Source organism: Syngnathus scovelli, chromosome 15 (assembly GCF_024217435.2).
Source record: "Syngnathus scovelli strain Florida chromosome 15, RoL_Ssco_1.2, whole genome shotgun sequence".
Taxonomy (NCBI): Eukaryota; Metazoa; Chordata; class Actinopteri; order Syngnathiformes; family Syngnathidae; genus Syngnathus; species Syngnathus scovelli.
In genome coordinates this window covers 1,471,739-1,494,122 of record NC_090861.1, presented here as the reverse complement: position 1 = coordinate 1,494,122, position 22,384 = coordinate 1,471,739, and the positions used below count along the sequence as shown (strand labels likewise).

The 22,384-nt window shown below is 42.3% G+C and overlaps 2 protein-coding genes across 8 annotated transcripts; both read left to right on the top strand.

The window, feature by feature from the left end:
* The first annotated feature begins 1,686 nt into the window (after positions 1–1,686).
* LOC125981727 (uncharacterized) lies at positions 1,687–5,668 on the top strand. Its single transcript, XM_049741623.2, has 6 exons — positions 1,687–1,905; positions 2,053–2,120; positions 3,606–3,899; positions 3,960–4,050; positions 4,511–4,650; positions 5,405–5,668. The coding sequence occupies exons 1-6, from the start codon at positions 1,775–1,777 to the stop codon at positions 5,569–5,571; spliced, it is 891 nt and encodes a 296-aa protein (XP_049597580.1). The 5' UTR covers positions 1,687–1,774; the 3' UTR covers positions 5,572–5,668.
* A 191-nt stretch (positions 5,669–5,859) lies between these two features.
* On the top strand, positions 5,860–22,233 carry sh3pxd2b (SH3 and PX domains 2B). Of its 7 annotated transcripts, none has more exons than XM_049741621.2 (16): positions 5,860–5,955; positions 6,167–6,230; positions 8,612–8,692; positions 11,403–11,478; positions 12,605–12,681; positions 14,910–15,001; positions 15,932–15,957; positions 16,206–16,241; positions 17,269–17,400; positions 17,506–17,607; positions 17,797–17,880; positions 19,179–19,296; positions 19,374–19,573; positions 19,637–19,683; positions 19,762–19,887; positions 19,947–22,233. In XM_049741621.2, exons 4-16 carry the CDS (start codon positions 11,403–11,405, stop codon positions 21,432–21,434), a joined length of 2,604 nt encoding a protein of 867 aa, XP_049597578.1. In that variant the 5' UTR covers positions 5,860–5,955; positions 6,167–6,230; positions 8,612–8,692; the 3' UTR covers positions 21,435–22,233. The 7 variants fall into 7 exon arrangements, with proteins under 7 accessions (XP_049597578.1, XP_049597574.1, XP_068509321.1 ...); XM_049741617.2 differs by lacking the exons at positions 5,860–5,955; positions 6,167–6,230 and adding exons at positions 6,293–6,484; positions 6,567–6,673; XM_068653220.1 differs by lacking the exons at positions 5,860–5,955; positions 6,167–6,230 and adding exons at positions 6,293–6,484; positions 6,559–6,673.
* The last annotated feature ends 151 nt before the right edge of the window (positions 22,234–22,384 follow it).

Below are 22,384 nucleotides of genomic sequence, written 5' to 3'. Positions count from 1 at the left end.
TTCTGTCCTGACTTCTCAATAACAAACTAGTTACTGTGACTTTCAAGACCTTTTTAGCATCTGCAGGATTAAGCGGATTAATGTAATGTTGAGAAATAGAATTGCAGATAACATTTACTGTAGTGCAGTTGTCTGCCAACAAGTCCAGACCTCCAGGGTGTACACCACCTGTGACCCTCGTGAGGAAAAGCGTGCCAGAAAACGGATGGCTGAATCCTTAATCTAAATGTCGTTTTTGTTCCCTCTGGATCAGGAGTCATCTGACCACCCTCCCATCCATCCATTGATTCTTCAGACTTTAGTGCCCTCTGTCTGCTGCCAACACCATTTCACTATCAACTCACTCAGCCTTACTGCACATGCTAGATGTTTGTGCAACGCCCTCTTCACCTGAGTCGCATAAAAAAAAAAAAGGGCACTAGAAGTGCATTTTAATCGCACAGCTTTTAAATGGATGAAAATATTTTTTTAATCCATATGTTGGGCAAAGGAGGGGGCCAACGTCAATGTGGCTTCCATGGAGGCCTGATGGGGTGGAATTAAAATGCATTCCAGGTCTGAAGCAAGTGGTGCATTGCTGCAACTCCTATCTTGGGGAGGGAGGGAGGGAGGGAGGGAGAGAGTTCAGAGGGGGTGTGGGTGGGTGCGTTTAGGGGCTGCTGGGCGGGTGGGGGCGTTCACGTGGGAGAGCTTCTGCAGAGAACTGTTGCTAGGAAACACTTGTAGCATCTCGTCTCCTCTTTTCTCCAAATGCCACAACTAACTGAAATGTCAGTTCCATCCACTCAGGAGCATGAAGAATGTGGCCCGAGTTTCTATTTAAGCATCGGAGCATCAAAAGGACTCCCATAGAGAATTACTGCAAGGCTTTCTTCTGCAAACAGAATGACTTGTGATTCATCTGTCTATCTGGCTGCATGGCTTTTCTTTGACTTTTTCAGCTTTTCTCCGGGAATGTTTACACTCCTCTTGTCCTCTCACATTTAAGAGCCACTAACCTTTCTTTCTACATCATTAGTCCGCTCCCCAACTCTCCTCTCTTATTTTCTGATTTAAAGCCATCTGCTTCAACCTGGGTACTACACTGCCCAGATATTTGTTTACCAAATGCGTCGCATGACTTTCTTCCAAAGTGCTCTCTCTCTCTCTCTCTCTCTCTCTCTCTCTCTCTCTGCATTATTCAGACGGATAAAAAAATTGAAGCATCTCAAAAGTCATACAATTGCATGTTCTCAGCTACTGAGCCTGGTAGAACAAGCATTTGTGTATTTGCTAATAAGTATTGACGTAATCACAACGTGAACATGCTCAGGTCAAAATCACTGAAATCAATCACGATTAAATTCCATCACAGCCTCAACGAAAAGTGCAGAAACCATAATATGTCATAAAGAACAAAGTCTGCAAGCCGTAAAGCAGAGCTAGTGTTTTGAGCCGTATTTCCCAATGGAGCATCAATATTTCAACTTATTGTTAGATTTTATAGCGCAATGAAAATGGAAAAAAAAAAGCCACATGGAGTTTCTGCGTTGTCATTTGCAGTCGAACGATACGTTGTTTTGAAATACAAGCTTTTACAGCCAATATATCTCATTATGATAATGTGTCAAAGCATTATTTTAGAAGAAAAGAAAAATAGACTCAGACGGTTGTAACTCATTCTACAGTAAATACAAGAGCGAATTGAATTTTACACTGTGACTGCAAGCTCCGAGTCGTTTTCAGTAAAGCGGCAAAAACTCAATAAACAGCCCTTTTTTTCGAGCGACTAAATATGTGCCTTTACCACGAGCCAATATCAATATTGACACAGGGGGAATGTCTCCAGGTTTTTTTTTCCAAACAGTTCCTCCCTTGTGTTTTGAGCCACTCCTATTGCAACACTGCAACTTCTCAGTGGAACAGGTAAGTATAACCCCATTTTATCTCACTTGTAATTTAAAGCAGATTTATCAGAATTGAAAATTGACGAGATGAAACCGTTCATAACCAACGATGCTTTTTATTTTGAGTATAATTAGCATGATAATTTTGTTGTTGTCTGTGCAACAGATTTGTTTTTCCCGGCAATGCAATGCTGCTTGGACTACATTTCACTGTGACTACTTTCCTGATATGTTGTAAGTCGTATGCATTGTACATAAAGTGCACACACCATGTGGGCATCTTATCATATGCATCATAACACATGCAATGCTGAAATCAAGTTGAGCAGACACACGTGTAAAGTCCGCATGAATAATATCTGTCAGAAGAAGAATAAATAGGAAAAAAAAAAAAATTTGCCCACAGAGGTCACCATGAGCGAAGCTCTATTAAGACACATGTAAATACAAACCTTGGAGGAATTTGGGTCATTTTGCTAGAATGCCAATAGGGGAGACATTTAAAGCATGATTGAATGCTTAATGCATCATTAAATCGTTGCATCTCATTAAATCACTGCATCTAACTGCAAAGCTTAAGGCACACGCTGACTCCCAAGGTCTGCCGAGTGACATGAAAATGAGACTTGTTGAGGGATGAAATGAGTCATGCCACACTCTGGACACAATTCAGCCCAGCAGCGGCATTGCGCAAAATGTCAGATGGAGTTGAAGAGCCTGCCAGTCAATCGGAATAGAAAACGATCCTCCTAAACTGTTAATTGTATTTAGCATTCCGGAGTTAGCGCCAGCATGCTACTTTACAGGGACCTCCTCAATTAAACTCAACCCGCCCATCTAGTGAGTCAAAGTCCCGATGGCAGCCAAACTATTCCCCCAAAGTTAAAAGTATTGATTTATTCACAATGCTGTGCAATACATATATAATTAAAGCACCTAGACCTGCCCTGTATCGATTAAGAAGCCGACCAGTATCCAAGAAAGCATCACATGCAGCATCCACCTCCTGAATCATTATTCAGTAGCAGAAGCCCAACAAGACTTTTGATCCAAAATGCTGCCCTTTCTCATTTCAGTCCACGTACAGGTTGAAAATTGCTTGGACACGCCGCAGCCAGCCATCTTCCGACTGGCTGGCAGCCATTTAAAAGTCTTGCGGAGATAAGCGGCTTTGTTCAATCACAGAGCACCCCGTGCAGGTTTTTTTTTTTTTTTTTTTTTACAGGCTCGCGTCATTGAAATATCTTCGGTGGCGCTGGGGGTTAATGGAGTTAATGAAGAGCAAAGGCGCGTGTCTGAGCCGGGTAATTAGTATATGTCAGACTGAAGACACTCTATGAATAACTGAATTGCTTCGTCCGCGTGGATGCACTTCTTCAACAAGTGCGAGACGAGAAAGTAGAAAGGAAAAGGTGATTCCATCAGCAGAGTAAGACTTCATCCCAACTTGTGTTCCACCAAAAGCCATTTGCGAGTATCCGCAAAATGTTCACTTCCCTTTGATAACATTGTAAAGCAATCTGCAACTCTGCCTCAGATATTGATCATTCGCGTCGGGCGGCTTTAAAGAATAGTAATTTAGCCCTGACTCTTTTCTTATCAGGGAGGTTGTGTTCATTTCCCCAGAAGTTTATACCAATAAAATCAAAGCCAAGTCATTTTAAAAGGTGACTTCCTTACTATTCCGAATAATTCTAACTTCGCCTTTCATATCTCCAGATGTCCTGTGCGCTTCAGGACACGACAAGAGGAAAAGTCTAATAATTCAAGGCCCTGGGAAAAAGGCTGACAGCGGCATTAAGGTGATGAAAAATGACGCCGAAACAGACGACAGGAGACCTGAAGCTGTCACCCGAAGGAGGAAGGTCAAAAAGGCAAGAAGCGGAAGAACAAATGACGCCGGCTGCACCAGATTGGGAGGCATCTGCCAGCTCCAGCGATTCGTCTGCCAAGGTCGATACCTGAGAGACAAATGTTCAGGGCATGGAAGGACCAGGCTGTGTTGTATGCCAGGTAAAGGGTGGATAGCATCTTCAGGTTAGTCCTTTCACTTATATATTATCTTCTCCATAGTTGGAGCTTGGAGTGTCCTATGCAGCGGTCACTATAACAACAGAGTGAGGAGCTGCGACATGCATGGTTGTGGAGCTTTCGACTCCATCGGGTGATTTGCTCAGCTCTCATTTTTTTTAAAACATCAATTTTTTTTCATGCTGAATTTTCAGTGTGATCAACTTTCGAAAAGTACCCTAAGGCGTCTCTCGTCTCGCTCGCTCTGTGATCTGAGAGTTATGAGCTACTTTGTCAAGACGAGCGCGCCATATCGCAGGAAGTGAAAAAGCAATTGCGGTGGATCTTTGGACATGAAGTATTTTGTAATGGATAACTGGCACATCTCCAAGGTCTGGGTGAGTACCTGGGGCAGAAGACTGACGTTGCAAAAATCATCAAACAGAAATAAAACTTTGAACTTGACAAGCCACCCAGGGACCCAATAAAAACACTTTTAGGTTGTGTTACGCAATTTCGTATTTGGCCTTCTGTGACAAATTAAAGTGAAACTCTGTTTTACGATATTACTGATACGTTGTGCCATTTTTTTCTAACCCCCCCTCCTCTTACAGAGGTCTAAACAGCACAGTGGACTTGGTGTGTGCTGACTACGGTGCAGTCAGTGCTCCATTCTCAGGCTCTCTGGCTGGTCCAGTGAGTCAGAAAGATGCAGCTGGTTTCCAGTATGATGGCGTCAAACTTGCCAATGACAGTAAGAGTGACTCAATATTATGTTTTTTTTTACTTTTTACAAGAGCTGTGGTTCTCATTGGTGGGCTAATGTCATTTTTATGACCAAAGGTGCTGCCTCTGGTATTATGGCGAAACCGTGGGAAGGAAGTTTAGAGATTAAAGAGATTAGATTACGATTCCGCTGAACTCCTGGTTGCCTTTAACACCTAGGACCCCTCTTCATGTGTAAAAACGTAATCATCACCACAAGCCAAATGGAAATCCCAGCCATACATGTTCGCATGTTTGCGTGGGGGTATCTTGAGAGCATCCCGAGAGAACATCATTAGTACCTTGGCCCCTAATTGAGCAGCATTATCAGAAAAGCCTGTATGTGCAGTCTGGCTCCTTTCATCTTACGCTAAAGGAAAGACATGATTAAACATCACAGAAGAGGCATTACCTCGTCCTGACACGCGCATTAATGCCGAAAACGCACCATTAGCAGGTGCAGGTGATGGGTTTGAGTTAACTCCGGAGCTCTCCAATGGCATTTTGAGGTTCCATTTGGGATTCTAAAACATCAGGTTAATATGTGCTGTTATTTCCCCAGCGTGGTGCTATAGTGGAAAACTAATATTTCTCTTTGGCTTCCACTGACATTCTAAAAACATGCCTATTGGAGCAAAGCCACCCCTCGATAGGGCAAAGATTTAGAGTTTTAGATTTATTCAAATGAATTTAAGGGAGTCTTTATGTCTCTCTCTCTCTCTCTCTCTCTCTCTTCCACCCAGAGCACTGTGTAAAGATCTTTAACATTCGACCTTTGCGTTACACTGGCACGGTGGCGTCGGGGGACCCGCTGGGTTACGTGCTGCCCTTGCAGGAGCGTTTCGCCGGCATCACCTCGCACCTGAAACTGCAGATGTGTGACGGCACTGACCCTTCACCCTTCATTTGACTGTCCACTTACAGTTTCTATTTGCTAAAAATACTCTAGATACAGTATAAATGCAGTGGTCATGATTTTATATTGTGCATTAAAAGTTTGCAATAGATTTTCAGCTTTGAGATTAACTAATTCCATTTTCAAGAATGATAACAACCTTGGGTATCACTATTCCACATTCTCAAATGTTCATATTAAGTATTGTAGTTTTTTTCATTTTGATGGCTTCCAAAAACATTTTTACTTTTCTTTGCAGCCTTGAACGTGTCAACAGCTGAATTGGGTGAAGTGCCACATGTACAGTACCAATGCAATGAACTAAACCAGTCAGAAGATGGTGGTGTTTTACAACAAGTCACCAAACACGCGTCACGAATAGCCACAATAGATAAATGGGTGAATAAATCGTTGAATTGATAAATAGATGACAGATACACAAATGATAGATTAAAATAATGAATAGATAGATGATGACGGATAAATAGATGATAAATAGATGATAGATACTAGATGATAGATAGATGATAGGTTGATGATAAATTGATGATCATTTTGCGACCGTTTCCAGTGACGTCATTGGTGTTTTTTCTATTCTGTGCCAAAACAGTTTGACAGCAAAGAGCGCACCGAGATGTCATCATGGTCCTATCCTGTATGCCGCGGGGGAGGAGGTTCGTATTCGAAGCATTTCTTTCTTTCTTTTTTCTTTTTTTTTTTTCTCCCTTCTACTGGACCGTCCCACTTTGAGCTGAAGTGGGCGAGCTGGGATAGGCTGGGAGTGTGCTTAGCGCTCGTGAAAGAGAGAAAGAAAGAAAGACAGAGAAGGGGGAGACGCGCAAACTAGGAAGTCTGCAACTTTTCCCGGATAGCGTAACGTGGGACGGGAAATAGGGCGACCTATCGGAGGAAAAAAGATCATTTCAAGGTGCGCATCTGGGAGACGCGGATGACTAAGAACCGTCACGGTGCAAACTTTATTCATCGCTCACTTATTGAAAGCCCGTCAGATTGATCTTGGAGGCGAAATACCGAGAAGGACATCATGCCAAGGAGGACCGTGCAAGAAGTGACCGTGCAAGATGTTCAAAAACGGAGAAACCCCAGCAAACATTATGTAAGACTGCTATTAGTTGACTAAAACAACATGTTGGTGGTTCAATTGTGAAACAAAATGTTGTTCTGCAGCTTTCCCCACCTTTTTTCCTCCTCCTCTTCTGTTGACTAAAGTAAAAACAAAGAGAGGATCATATTACCGCTATCTGCCAGATGCCAGATTTCTAACGGGATTTTGCTTTAAAGGAACGCACTTTAGTTTTGTACATTCCCGACAGTGTGTAAAGAGATAAGAACGCTTGTATGGGTGTTAGTACACTTAGTTATAAAAAGTATGCGTTACAAGTTAAAAATTCTGGGGTAAGTTAAAGAGTTGCACTCGAATGGACATCTGCATGACCCCCTCCGATTTCACTGCATCTGGGAATCACATAGGGGGAATATAAAAAGTGTACAGGACTACATTCCACATTTCGCTCAATTTCCAGGCACTCCAAAATGGAAATATTACATATATGGAAATATTAGAAAAAGCTCTTGCAATGATGACGTGCTATTAAGTTATAACCATAATCATAAAAATGACTATCAATCATTAGTGTATCTAATACTGTGACCAGTATGTGTATTTAACACACTCAAACGTATAAGTGACCTTATATTGAGTCGGGAATTTTTCATATAGCACTGTTATAATAACCTCTACAGAAGATGAACATGCAACCTCCACACATGAAGGCCCAAGCCAAGATTCAAACCCAGAACCTCTCCACTAAGAGGCAGATATGCTAACTATTATTCCACTGTGCTTTTTTTTTTTTTTTTTTTTTGGCTGCTGGAAAGGCAGCCCTTGCCAGCCACTGCTCAGCCAAAACCAGGTTGGGAATATTTTCAAAACAATTATTCCATAGGAAATCATGTCAAGTGATTCAATCCGTTCCAGGCTCAAATTGGCATCATCTTAAAAAAATTATTAAAGGTACAGGCATCTTTATTACTGTGATTTAAGAAAGGTTGGATTATTATTTTTTTTTTCTACTGCTGTGTTTGTGTGGGACAAAAGAATGTGAACAAGACAATGGCTCATTTCTTAGCAGTGGACAATAGAGCCTCCATCATTCAGTGTTAAGTGAGCGAGGAGGTCATAGAGGCTGTTGCCTGCCAAAGTGCACATGGATGACATCATGTGAGCAGCAGGCCAACCGCCAGGCTGCCAAAAGATGCGGCAGGGGTTAGTTCCGAGGCCCTGGTGCGTGATCGTATGTTTGTTTGCATCCAAAGAGGGACTGAATGTTTTTGGAGAGCAAATTTAACAGATTTTCTCAGCAGCAAATTTGCTGACCGTACACTTTCATACATAGCTCATCAATTCGAACCAAGCCCTTTTTAAGCTCACACACTGCATGTTCATGTTTACATAAACCAATTTGAAATTCCGTACGGTTATTTACCTGGTCTTTCCAGTGTCATCATTGTCTCCAGTTATCCTTGAAAGAGCAAGGGAAAATCTGGGAGGGAGGCCAGCAGCCATCACCAGGGAGTTTCCAGCCACTGCGATCCTTTAGGGAGGATAATAAAGAACCGGGTCAAGCGTCACACTTTGGTCATCAGTATATGAGTTTAGTTTGCAAGAAATGGCTTGTTTTCAGAAAGTGATGTCATGACTTAGTCAGGCCTGCAACTGTCTTTCACAAATGGCTTCTTGTTTAGCTCTGGTGGATTCAGCCAAAGAGTATTTGTTCTGACCTTTGACCGGTTTGTTACTGTAAAGAGAAAAAAAATGACAAGGTGGCCTACTAAGTGTCTGGAGAAACAAACATAAATGGCTTTTGCTCAACCATGGTGGGAGAATTGGGCTACAGTATCCTGGCCGGATAACGACTTCCGTCTTTAACAGGAAGCGTTGTACATGAACCGGAGACGGCAACATGTAATAGCTCGATATTATCACACTAGAGGGGAAAAAAGAAATTGCAAATAAAGTTTTCTTTTCTCCTAGGTTTACATCATCAAAGTTTCCTGGACCGATGGCAGCACCGAACTCATTTACAGACGCTACAGCAAGTTTTTTGACCTGCAGGTGAGTGAGAATCTCATTATTGGGTTTAGGCATTTATATTCTAATTCAGTTTCGTGAAAAATAAGCACTTCTTCGCCTGGAAAGACCATATTTGTAATGCTCTCTCATCCCCGCCCTCGTAGGGGACGGAAAAGGGCCCGGTCTAGTTATGGGAGTGCAGGGATGACCACAGAAATGTCTGAATCATCGGCAAAAGTCATGCCAGTAGTGCGAGTGTTGTGCAAAGACGGAATTAGCATTCGAGTTAGTTTCCCTTCCTGTTTCTGAGCTCGTAGATTTGCTGCAAGGACTCGCAGAGAAACACAATACATGACTAACCCTAATTGCATTACAAGGCTTTTCGCTTGATTAGGATCCATCAGAAACATGAGCTGCTACGGGGCTCCCATACTAAAATCACAACTAGCTTCATTTGAAATGTTGAGGTATTGTTGGCTAAATTGATGATGGGGAATATTATCAATCATGTCATTCTTTTGAATAGCTCCTTTTCTGAAGTGTTCATGAATTATTTGTACAATTATCATCCAGAGGATTTGTGGCCGTCTATTTGGATGAAGCAGCTAAATCAATAGCTTCAGGCTAAATAATGAAAAGATGTCTGTATTGGATCTTATTCGGATAGATAGTATTGCAGTCAATGATCTTATTGCACTCCACTGGGGAGCAGTGATGACATCATCAGGCGTCCTCTCATGCAGCCTAATGATGCGGAACACAGTCATTTGTCTCCTCTTATTGCCTGCTTTTAATTTCCCGTCAGGCTCTTTGCGATCATATCCTGACACTTTACGGTCACTTTGGTCATCGTTGCAAGCACTCCCATGCTGGATGAACACTAACAGGAACACAGAGAAGATGACGTCTGTGTGTGTGTGTGTGTGTGTGTGTGTGTATATATATATATATTCTAAAGAAACTCGTGTCGGCACCTCAAGGCCAAACAGGAAGTGTTAGTCACCACCTTGCATCAACACAGCTGGCCCAAGCAGTATGAGAAGTTAACAATGGGATGGATGTGTTTCGCCATACATATCGATTTTTCATTTTTACACACATTGATTCTTCATCTTATACAATGAGTGTTTAAACATAAAACCTCTTGGTAGTTGTGAAGATCTAAACCTTGAACAGAAATAGACGGGTTTCTTCATGGAGGATGGAAATGTTTCTGCAACGGGGTCATCCTTGTGGGTTTTCAAATTTAAAAAAAAAAAAAAAATTCTATTCAGGTCACTAAGACCAGTTTTCCATGCTGCACACGTGTCCGCAGTCCCTTTTTGGAGACACTTAAAAGCAAGTGGGGGGAGAAAAAAAAAAATCCAACGCATTGCTCTTGCTTCTTAAGTGTTGCACAGCTGTCACATATTTTCCATGTGCAGTAATCGAGTATCAAAAAAACTCTTAATGAGGGAGCACGTTTTATTTGAGCGATGGGGGGGCTGCTCATGGGGAAGATTTTACACTGTAATTCATTAAGATGTTAACCACTTTGCCATATGTCTCCTTAAACTGTTGAAGATGGTCTTTTAATATCGATGTTAATAATGACCTGAATATATTCCGGATGAAACTTTTCCAAAATGACAGTGTTCTAAAACGATTCTGTCCGTTTTGTAACCATGTAAAGGGTTTCAAATTCCATATGCAGTTGAGCGAGTGCAATCATCTTCAGGCTCAGAAACTGCACAGAGAGCAGTCATTGTTGTCCCGCTTGATTCACGGGAGTCTCCAAAATTTTTATTTGTGGGCTGATGTGAGTAAACCGGACATGAACCAGACAAATTACAGCCTGGTGGAAGTTTATGTCTCTGAATCAGCAATAATTCTAATTAAAAGTTGCATACTAATTAGCAGGTGGAATATGCAATGTTTCAGAAAAGCATCAATTTTAGAATTTCCTCATAATTCAGGTTACAATTAGCTGAAGGACAAAACTGGATATCATTTGAATACAGCAATTGTGCGCAAGTTGGAGGAAAGAACATTTAGCAGATTATCTGTGCAACTGAAGGAGGGAAAACTTCAAGTAGATGGGCTCAAGACGATTATTTCAAGTTGAGGCCAAGTGCACTCGACATTCCCCAGTCATCGCCTTGTTGGACAACGTTGAATATTTGACATAGAAGGCTTGACGCCAGTGGCATTTGAGAGAGACTCATAGCTCCCAGTGGATTGTCTTTCTTGTCTGAGTAGCTCTGATTACAGAGGAGCTGCATGGTTTAGACTAGAGACAGAGAGTGGCCGGCCGTCTGGGTGTGTCCGCATTCACACATGGGAGTGGTTACAATAAATGTGGACTGGGTCCCCTGTGTTTATCCCCTTGCACGTTGCCGTTCAGGAAAATAGCAGTTGAGCGGGCATGTATTAGTCTGCGCCTCTCACAGGAGGCTAGTTGTTGTTTCTGGACCATTGACACTGTCCGTTATCTCCTGCTTATTAAAAACAAAGACAAATAAATAAATGATTGCCATGTATCAACATAACATAATATATACGGTATAAGCCACACAACAAACTGATACATGACTAGTTTTGAAATGACTTTGCAACCGAGGGGGGGGGGGGGGGGGGACCATCTGCTCAGTGCATTCTAAATATTGGCAGATCTTGCAGAAACTGCTGATTTGAATTATGTCAACCATTGCACGCAGTCAATGTGACATTTACATCATTTGGAGGATTTTAATTATACGTTGCAATGTTTCAGATGGAGCTGCTGGATAAATTCCCAGTGGAAGGAGGTCAGAAGGACCCCAAGCGAAGGATCATCCCGTTTCTACCAGGTAAGAGTGCAAGGTTTGATATTTTGTGAGTCACAAACTCGGCCTTGCCAAAACGATGCTTTTACGACTCCAACTAATCATTCAAGTACGTAGTTCATTATTCTCTGATTAAGCAGAAGAGATGCCAAGCAAATTTTTGGGGGAGGGAAAAAAAAAGCCTCACCCCACCCAAAGCCCCCCTACCAGGCTTGGGGTAGGATTTCTTTGAGGTCTGGAACTCATTGAGGAGATACACGCACAAAAACACAGCCTGTTTAATGAACTCTGAGTGAGTGGGAGAAGAGTAAAGAGGAGACACAACACAGCCGTAATCATACTCGGCAGCCCACTTGAAGAAAAAATAAATATATATAAATATCCTGGTTTCCTCATCTACAGCCAGAAAAGTGAAATGACTAAGGTCACTCCTGTCTCAGAAGGTTTAAGAGTGTCTGCTTCCTGAATGTCTTCTCACAAAATAAGCCCTATTCATCTGCTGCTGAAGCCACAGACTGGGCAATGTTGAGTCACTACAGCTTCATTGACTCCTTTTGGAAAGTTGCCAAGGACTCTTTCAGTGTATGAGGAGACAGTAAAAAAATGAGGGGGATGATTGTCTTTAGTGACCTTGACTGGTTCAACATATGGTCGCCCAAAAAAGGCACTTTTACAATTTGTCTCCTGTGGTTTGATTAAACATACTTGGTGGCTGTGAAAAATGTGCGAGTAAGCCTGAGATCTTTCCAGGTCAACATCTATCCACTCAGCAATCCAGTTTTCCTCTTCTACTTTATTCTTTCTTCCTGTGTCCCTTTAAGTTGGTTCAGAACTGGTTCAAAAATGTTTTGCTTTGGACTACAGCTTCTTTGTATCGCCAATAAGCTCAGAATCATGGTATCAGCTCTCGAGATTTTTTACCCACAACTGACTTCTTGTGTCAAGTAACAAAAGTACTTAAAGCTGTTTTTTTTTTGTTTTTTTTTTAAGGGAACTATTTTGAACCGTCGATCTTGTCGGTACCTGTAGTTAGCACTACAGGGCGGTAAGAGTGATAATACAACATAACATAACAACATAATTTGTGCTGGCAAATTATTTTCAAAAATCATTTCGAATCCCTGACTTTAAATGTCTTTCTTTGCTTCAGGGAAGATCCTGTTCCGGAGGAGTCATATCAGAGATGTGGCAATGAAAAGGCTAAGGCCCATCAATGAGTACTGCAGGGTGAGTCCATGGACACGTCCAAGCATGTTTTGTGACCTATTTTTCTTGATTTTCTACAGCGATATATTGATAAGCAAGCCACAAATTCCTCAGCATCTAAGAAGCCCGTATATCTTGTCAAGCCTCACAAATAGTGTTACTGTACAGACGTGCAACATCTGTCCTTTGCTTAACTCCCTAGATAAAGCCCCGAGACATTTGCTTGACTGCAAATGGAGAATCGCTCATTCCTAAACTTGCTTGTGCTGTACACAACATTTTGTGACATTTAGCAGAGATGAATCACTTCACAAAATGGAGTAGAGCACTTGCTTAGGCTCCACTGTAGCGGAACTGCGGTCATAAACATGCCAATAGCTCGTGTCTAATTGCTGCTTTTTGAGAAAAAAAAAACATTAAGCTCACTGCAGGCAGATTCCTGATTTGAGGAAGATTTTGTAGATCTCAAAAGGTACACACAGACTCTCGTTTTGTTTTTATACTGTCGTCCGTCTCTCAACAGGGAGCCACACCCTAAGGGCAAATTTTGGTGGTGCTGAGTTGGTTCTCGTCAGCAAAAGTGGTGCTTTTCTTACATTTGCTTAAACTATTGCCCCTCCTTTTTCCTCTCTGAGGACAGAACATGGAGGATGTTTTGAAAATGAGCTTTGACTTAAGTATACACAATAAATGTGCCATCTTGCCTTGGGAGAGTTTTGTTTTCTTCTTGTGGGTGGGGAGCAAGCACTTTTACAACTGTGGCTCAAATCAGTCAGGAAAGTTTGAGCAGATAACATATCTGAATCTGACAACTCCAAAATATTTTCATCCAGGTTTTAAATGGTCTTGTTGGCAAAGTGGAACTTCATGTTGATGTTGGAGAAGAGCTGAGTCAGCTGAGGCTTTTAGCCTGACTCGTATGGAATTCCCCTGGTTTGGTACTTTTATGTTTTTAATTCAAGACATGAAAAACACACTATTTTTTCGAAGGGGGGGGGGGGCAAGCATCAACATCGAAACTGCTGCGTTTGGATGACACAACTTCAGTCACACACTGCTTGATACCATGTGAGTTCCAAATTAAGCTTAAACGGAAACCACCATGATGATGCAATAATTCACAACCCTCAAAAAAAAAAAAATACAATATTGCTTGGTCAAGATGAGAGGGACAATTTTTATCAGTATGCAGACAGCATAAACTTTCGACTCTATGCTTTGGCAGAAGTAATGAATGTCGTGAATGCACAAGTAGTTCTCATTCCATTTGTTCTTTGAAAACACCCACGCACAAACACAAACGCACAATTATCTTAATGCTAGCCATAAAGTCCATTTGCGGTAATGTACGCTTGCTGCTCCCCCGTCTCGGTAATGAGAGGACGGGCCACCGTCTGGCATAAATCCAAGCAGATGACACCCGGTTCACGGTGCACTTTGACCTCTCGGTCGCAGGGGCAGACGTTTTTGCGTGGCTCTCGACTAAATCAACCATTCAGCTCAGGAGTGGGCAATACGAATGAGCGATGTTGTCTACACTATGAATCAGCAAACATCTATTTTTAACTTTGCAAAAAACTGGCTTGAGGAACCTCATATGACGAGGCTAAGTGCCACGCAGGACAAGGGCACCTTGGTCTAGATATCTGGATAGCTGCCGAGCCCGCCGTTACAGCGACTGCTCCCTCGAAGGACAAAAGGGAAACACTTAAGAGTATTAAAAGCCGAGGTAGAGGCCAGCACGGAGCGCTTGATGGATCGTATTCGTGTTTGCCTGCCAGCTTCAGCAGAAGAGGGCGTAGTCTGGCTCCCAATAAAAATGACAGCCGGCACAAGGACGAGAGATGTTCCGTGTCCTGGTTTAGGGCAGGGTAGATTCAGGGTGACTGTCTGTCTCCCCTCTAATTGGTTTGCTTCAAAGGCAAAAGTAGGGGGTGGAAGAAGAGATAAGAGCAACACAAGAGCAAAAATGCCCGTTTGTCTTCATCTGCGGTCGACTTGTCGGGGTCAATTTGTTTTCTGCGAGTGATCCTGCGCAGAGGGCCGGGACAGGGATGAGGAGTTGCTTCCATAGACTCCAGCAGGGACCAATGATGAAGCATGAGTCTTTGATAAAAAGTTATTTTACACATCACATGACAAATCATGGAATAATAAAATTAATTATTTGTAAACATGATAAAACAACACACTATTTTTTTCCTGTACTTGCTCTTATAACAACGCAAAACAATATTGCGTCATTCCAGGCCCTCATCCAGCTGCCAGTCTACATCTCACAATGCGAGGAAGTCAGAGTATTTTTCGAGACCAGACCCGAAGACCTCAATCCACCCAAGGAGTAAGTCTCAATTTACCTTTAAACCAACAAAGGCCGTTCATAATAATCCATCAATTACTTGTTGAAGATTTACACAATAACAGGAGTCCTCATCCGAATACAAATATGCAATCAGTCACCACGCTATCAATCTTGATATATGGTGTCTGACAGCCAGAGCAGACCAGAGCCTCTCTGCCTCATCAGCACTCGGACAGATTTTCTTTTTGTATTCAGTACACGGCTATAGTTGGTCGCCAAGGACAAATGGCTCCTAACTCCTCATGCAAATTCACAAGCATATGTTGGGATGGGTGAAGGAGGAACCTTGGTTCGTTTTTATTGAAATGAGATTAAGACTCTCTACCTTTTGCCATTTCTGCGCACATCTCTATGACGACTCTTATTGCTACTTTTATATCAATATTCGTATTACTCTGCTGTGTTATGAGATTTGCTTGACCTGTGTTTCACCTCCCCAAGAAATGAAAAGCCCCGACATTCAATACACTCAAGCTGCTCTGTAATATTCCCCATCATTAGATTACCTTTCTTGTCATGGGTAGGTAGCTTTGCTTTTTTTTTCTTCTACAGTAGAATAAGTCATGATGAAGGATTTATTGCGACCCGAGCCGCTCGAAACAATCTTTCACGAGCCCGACAACATTCGTGTTGATAAAGGCAGACGGCAAAAGGAGTTGCGCAAAGAGAGGCAGTGTGATTTAAGAAAATGGAAAAGGAAGATGATAAATCTATTGCGTTAAAAGTTGGGCGCTGACTCCCACATTCTTTCCTGTTTTCGAGCAACGCTGGCCAGTATCAACAGCAGCCGAAGCTTCATTGCATTTATATAGCAGAAATGTCAACAATTGTATATAATGTTGAATATAGGATTTCATGAAAACAATTTCCAGATTGTAGTCATGTATTTTTGTCTGTTTTTTTAATCAGGGAACCAGCAGGAAAGAAGAAATCAGGTGAGCCACTTATCAATACTTATGATTGAATCATTATTTTTATGTGGGTATTACTTTTTTTTTTCTTAACAGTCCCTGTGACCATAGTTGCGTTGGGGGAGTGTTTCCCTCTAGTGGTGGAATAACAGCATTGATTCAAATGTTCATTTTCTTAAAAGAAAACATCTTTCATATCTCCGTTCACTCTTAAGTTGCATCCATGTCATTTCCTTTCAGTTTTCTTCTCCGTTCATTTTCCTTTCCATCAGGGTTTGCGGAGAGAGCGACCGCTATCCTAAAGCGAGGTAGTAAGACACTGACCGTCATGCTTTGGTCGTGCTGTGTGTTGACTCGGCAAGTTGCTAGAGGCCTCCGCAACACATCCCCCCTCTCCCCCTCCCCTCAGCCAGTAAATACGTCAATATTTCAGATTATAAAAAAAAGTAGTTTACAAATAAGGACATCTTACCTCCACCTGCAGTTGTTTGAACATCCTCAGCTTCTGTTGGAGGAAATGAGAGAATCATCATCAAAATGATTTATTCCATTTGTTTGTGTGTTATGCTGAGGTTTAAAACACAATGTGACATTGTTTTGTGTTTGCTTTGCTTGCCGCTGCTCACTGAAGGATCTGCATTCAAATCTGAGGTGGCGTATTTAGGTTGCTTGAGTTTTGCAAGCCCATTGAGTTGTGTTTATCCATCCATCTGCACCTTCAGTGATCTGCTTGCAGTCTTGGTCTTTCCCATTACCATTATTTTAATCACATGTACTGTCATTTTCGAATTGAAGCCTGATTGAACTTTGTCTTCATATTTTCCAAGGTGTTGGTATTTTTATGGTGCTGGTTAATAATTTGCATAACCCTGTATAGCTTTGATAACCTCTAAACTTCATTCTCATTGATTGGTCTTTATGGTCGGGTTCCCTCACACTAGCTCTCCAATCACGTCCGCTACCTCGCCTGCTTTGCATTTGGGTGACTCTTCATAATCTAGTTAAGCCTCTTCTCATTTATTTGTTGGCGCTTCTGACCTTGTTGGAATTATTCTTGGCATGTCACCAAAAGTCAATTCACTTTACTTGCATTAGTGGAAGTTTCATTACAGTTGGACAATGTTAGTCAAAAGCACGTCAAGGTGACTATCTGAAAAGTGCACAGGTAATAAAAGTTCATGGACAGAACGCTGATATCCCATTAAGAGCCTTAATGAGATTTAATGACTAATCATTTGAGTGGAGGCTTTGCTTTATTATTGAGAATTTGCCTTGGGGGAAAAAAAATGGCAAATAGTAAATATGAGCTAGCATGCGTTGTCGTTACTCTAACAGGAGACGGCAATTCAGCTGACCCGCTCCTTTTGGACCAGTTTGTAGCAGTAACAGACTACGAGAAGCAGGAAAGCTCCGAGATCAGTCTCTGGGTGGGTCAGGTGGTGGAGGTCATTGAGAAAAACGAGTCAGGTAGGTTCCCCATCATATTATGTTTTTTTTTTTATCAACCTCAATAATTAATTGACTCAATTTTATTACCTACTGGACCATTTTGAATATTAATGCCTTCACAAGGCTGGTGGTTCGTGAGTTCAGAGGACGCCCAGGGCTGGGTTCCTGCCACCTGCCTGGAGGCCCAAGATGACCCTGATGACTTCACTACTCCAGGAGAAGAAGGTAATCGATGAACAAAGCCTTCCCAGCGGACGCCTTTGACGATTAAGATCCGATATTTCTTTCGGAAACTATTTCAATAATGTGAAAGTATCTAGGGACTGAATCCAAGCCTGGCTTTTATTTGGAAGTCGCAGATGGGTTGAGGTGTAACATTGATTCCTGTCTTGCCTCACCGTGCTGCCACGTCAGCGCCTCGGAGATTCTGGTCTTTGCCGAGGCACGTGGGCCGCCGTCGAACTTTAGGGGATCTTTTCAGCACGGGCTTTGGGCAAGGTTGAGCGCACGCATTTTCTTCTACTCTTTACCCTTAAATGTATGTGCCTATGTTGATGCATGCAACCTCTATGCTTGGCTTGTGCTGTAGTATGAAGGGTCTGTGCAAGTGAATGGCGTCCTTGCATTTAAAGTGCAAAAATCATCTATGGTGGACGACGTCATGTTCTAACTCACCTTCAAATTCGGGTTACGTCCCCGACGTCGTAAAACGAGGACCTTGTGTGCAGGCTGCATGGTTTCATCACCCAGTTAAGACATATCTAGGGTTAAAACAAAACAAAACGAATTTTAAATGTTATTAATACATGCAAACGTACCTTTCAAATACGCTCGAGTGATTTTGCCAGTCATACATTTATTTGCGCTGGCGTCCGTCCAAAAATGCTCAACAACCCAACATTAAATGCAAGAACTAATTAGTGCATGTTTTGCACCAAAATATACTTAGGCAAAGACTATTTTGTTTTTTTTCCTGCATGTCATTCAAATCCCTTAATTAGGCATGCATGGCGCACTCACCTGTTGTGAATCTGTCAAACAATTTCGCAACACGCGTTTGTAACATCATTAAGCCTTGAATATATTCATGCATTTGTGGGACGCGAATTTGCTAAATCGTGTGAACGCAGTGAAAGGAGTAAAGTCACCGTTGTTTACTTACTTTGGCTAAAGGTGTGTTGAAGTAGTCCCCGGAGTAGTCCTGCCTGCAATTAGGGGCGTGGCTTATTGTGCGTCGTTTGACTCCGCCCTTCTTTTTACCTTGCTATTTTTTTTTTTTTTTTCTTAAACAATTATTTTGGCTGTTTTAATAATGCCCTTTAAGGACACCACGCTTATTTTTATTTTGAGCTATTTTCCCCTGAGCACAAAGGTGGACAAAAATACTGTACAGTATTTTAAATATCTCTCAAACATACTATGACAACTGCAATATTAAACATGGCATTATATTAAAGCCGCTGAGACAAACCACAAGCAAAACAATGCCTCATTGCAGGTAAATGCAGATTTTTGATTCATGCCCAATGACCATATGCATGCATTGTGTGTTTTTTTGCACGTGTTTATGTCTCAGTTACATTCTGCAGGCTTTACTCGTGACATTTATCACATTTTTATGTTTTGTGAATTATTTATTATATACAGTTGCCGAGATAAAGAAATGTTTTAGTCAATGCTAAAAAGAGAAACGGCATATTTAGAAGCTGCGGAATGAATTTGATTTTCCCTGTTTGTTTTCTCTTAATATTCCAAGATGGCACATTATTTTAATGTCTTTACTGTTTCTTTTGCAGAGGAAAGATATTCTGTGATTTATCCGTATGCGGCACGGGACGAAGATGAGATCGACTTGGAGAGAGGAATGATTGTGGAGGTCATTCAGAAAAATTTAGAGGGCTGGTGGAAGATCAGGTAATTAATATTACGATCTATTATTTTGACATTTTACATCTCATTACAGCAAGACCAATAATCTGTCATCCAATCAGGTACCAGGGACGCGAGGGCTGGGCCCCAGCTTCCTACTTGAAGAAGACTGACATTCAAAGCCAGAAGCAGGCAGCGGGCGGCGCCACACACGCCAGCACCAACGACCTGGACGGATTCTCCAAACAGAGCCAGCCGACCCGTGAGAACCGAGACGGCAATCAGAAAGAAAACAGACTCTCGTTCTTTTCCGATAACAAAAGTAGGTTCATTTTAACGTTTTCCATCGTTAATTGATATTGACTGATTCTTTGTTTGACGACAGAATTCGGTTTAAGACAGAGACCTCCTCCACGCAGGGATCTTTCTATAGTAAGACACTTGATTTACCATCCATCCTCAAATGGTGGTCTCACAGGGTTGACACCAACACTGTTATCATTTTCACAGCCACGTGGTACAAATCTTCCCAAGCCGCCCGGTCCTCCGCAAGTCGAAGAAGAGTTCTACACAATAGCGGACTTCCAGACCACCATCCCTGATGGGATTAGCTTCCAGGCTGGAGTAAAAGTGGAGGTAAATGAAGCACACCCGACATGTGAAGTGACAAAGATTTCAAATGTCTTCTTTTCTAGGTGATTGAGAAGAATGGCAGTGGCTGGTGGTACATTCAAATAGATGAGCAAGAAGGTTGGGCCCCGGCTACGTTTATTGAAAAGTACAAGAAGACAAGTAATGCTTTGCGCCCCAATTTCCTGGCGCCGCTACCTAATGAGATGGAGAAGCTGCGACTGGAGGACAGCGTTTATTCAAATGCCCCGGCCAAAGATGATAGCTGGTCTAAGCCTTTACCGGATGAGCCCTCTGGAGTTCCTGAATCCTGTACCAGAGTCAAGCTTAGAGACTGGAAGTCCGGTGCTACTAAGTCTGCCTACTCCGGACCACTGCCTCCAGCCCCCGTGGCCCCGCCTGATGACAAACCAGCTCTACCCCCGCGAAGAGAGTCCATCAATAAGAGTTTGGACTTAGAGGTGGCAGAGAAACCGGCCAGACCAGATCACGCCAAGCCTTTGCCCCCCAAACCACCAACTCCCGGAGTCATCATGCCAAAGGCGGCACCTTTCAAACAAGACAAAACAGCAGAAGCAAAGAAAGAGGACAAGAGCAAAGCGCTTCATCTTCGCAATGAAATGGGTCTGGAATGTGGTCACAAGGTCTCTGCCAAAGAAGTCAAGAAGTTCAACCTAAAGCCGGTACCCAAGCAGCCACCCAAACCCAAGGCCGAAGTTACGGAGGAGAAACCAGAGGCAGCTTCTCCGGCGGTATTCATGAAGCCCAAGCCTGTGATCCGACCTAAACCCGTTCCAGCCGCGAAGCCGGACCAAGCAGCAGAGACCAAAGTCGACATCACCAACCTGAGAAGTAAGCTGAGGCCTTCAAAACCCGTGGACTCCGCTTCAGGGGAGGTCAACCATCACAACGATGCCCCGGCGGTCCTTCCGAGCGCACCGCCCTTTCACATCGCATCTCTCAATAACGGCAAGAATTGTGACGAACAGAAATTCCCCCCTAAACACGTGAACGGCCATAGTCGCGAGTGCTCGCCACCTTCTGCGAAACCAGCAGTCCCTCCCCACAAGGAGCCCCCTCTGAGACCCCCGGGCTTAGCTCCAAGAAGACCTCCTCCTCCAAAGAAAACAACCCCTTCCAGCCCAACTGAGATCAGATCAGCTTTAAAAGACACTCAAGATCCTCCTAAAAGTGGACCACAACTCAACAGACCCCCGCCCCCTAAACCAAAGGGCTTTTCTCTGCCTATCCAAAACAAAGAAAAAGAAGAATCCAAGGGGAACAAAATTGCAAATCCCCCAAAGCCCCAAGTGAAGAGCGACAAGCCCGGCCCGCCCAGAGACAAGCTCCCACCTTTGCTGAAGGAGTCCAGTAAGGACGAGCTATATCTGGCCGTGGCGGACTTCGATGGCGACGACCCGTCGTCCACCTTCAAGGTGGGGACGCTCTTTGAGGTCCTGGAGAAGAACAGCAGCGGCTGGTGGTTCTGCAAGAACATAGGAGAAGATGTTGAGGGCTGGATCCCTTCAAATTACTTGAGCAAGAAACCATGAGGCACTCAGATGCAATACTGTAGATTAAAAAAAAAATCACTACGTAGCTAATATTCATTTTTAATTTATAGGTACAGTTTTTGGTTACAGGTTACAGGTAACCACGCTTTCTCTAATAGTAAAGCCTCTACATATACAGAAATACACTTTTGTTGTAATAAAACAATGTGTCCTAAATAGTGTCAAAATAATAATAATAGCAAAGGAGGCGGGGTGTTATACAATAATCCTATATAGTTATTATGATAAAAATATTTTGTAATAAACGTGAAAATCAAAACATATACTTGCCGCTATCTGAGAAAATGGCAGAAATGTTTAGCACGTCATAATTGCATAAAAAAAATGTCTGACCAATGTACAGTACAAAATATTGTTTTGCAACAAGGCTTGACTGGTCTCAAGCGTGGTCAGTGTATCAAAAATATTTTCTATTGTAGAGAATATCTTAAATGTCTGTCACTTTTTTTTTCCCATTTATTGTGCATCTTTTGTTTACCGATGAAGGGACTAGCAAGAGGAAAGGAGTGAGATTAATGAGGAAGGTGGCTGATAGGTGATCTGGTTTGGATCGAATGCATTCTATGGTTATCATCACGAAAATAAAAAATTTTAGACAATCCGACAAGACTTAAATATTGAGTCGCTATGTTCAATTGATACACAATGATGAGTGTGAGGAAAGTTAGGTGCAGAAGATAAAAGGTATGGTTCAGTGATGTCATCATGGCAGTATTGTGGTTTGTCCTTTTTTTATTATTACATTGAATTTAAGTCAATAAACATTTCTTTTTTTCCATTCTGGTGGTTTTATTTGTTATGAGTATCACAATTTTCATATTTGATGTTTTTTTTTAAGAGTCACAAGGATGAGAAAGACAATATTTCTCTGTAGTGTAGCTGAATTTGAGATGTTTCAAGTAATTTGGACTCATGAAGTTGTGCACTTG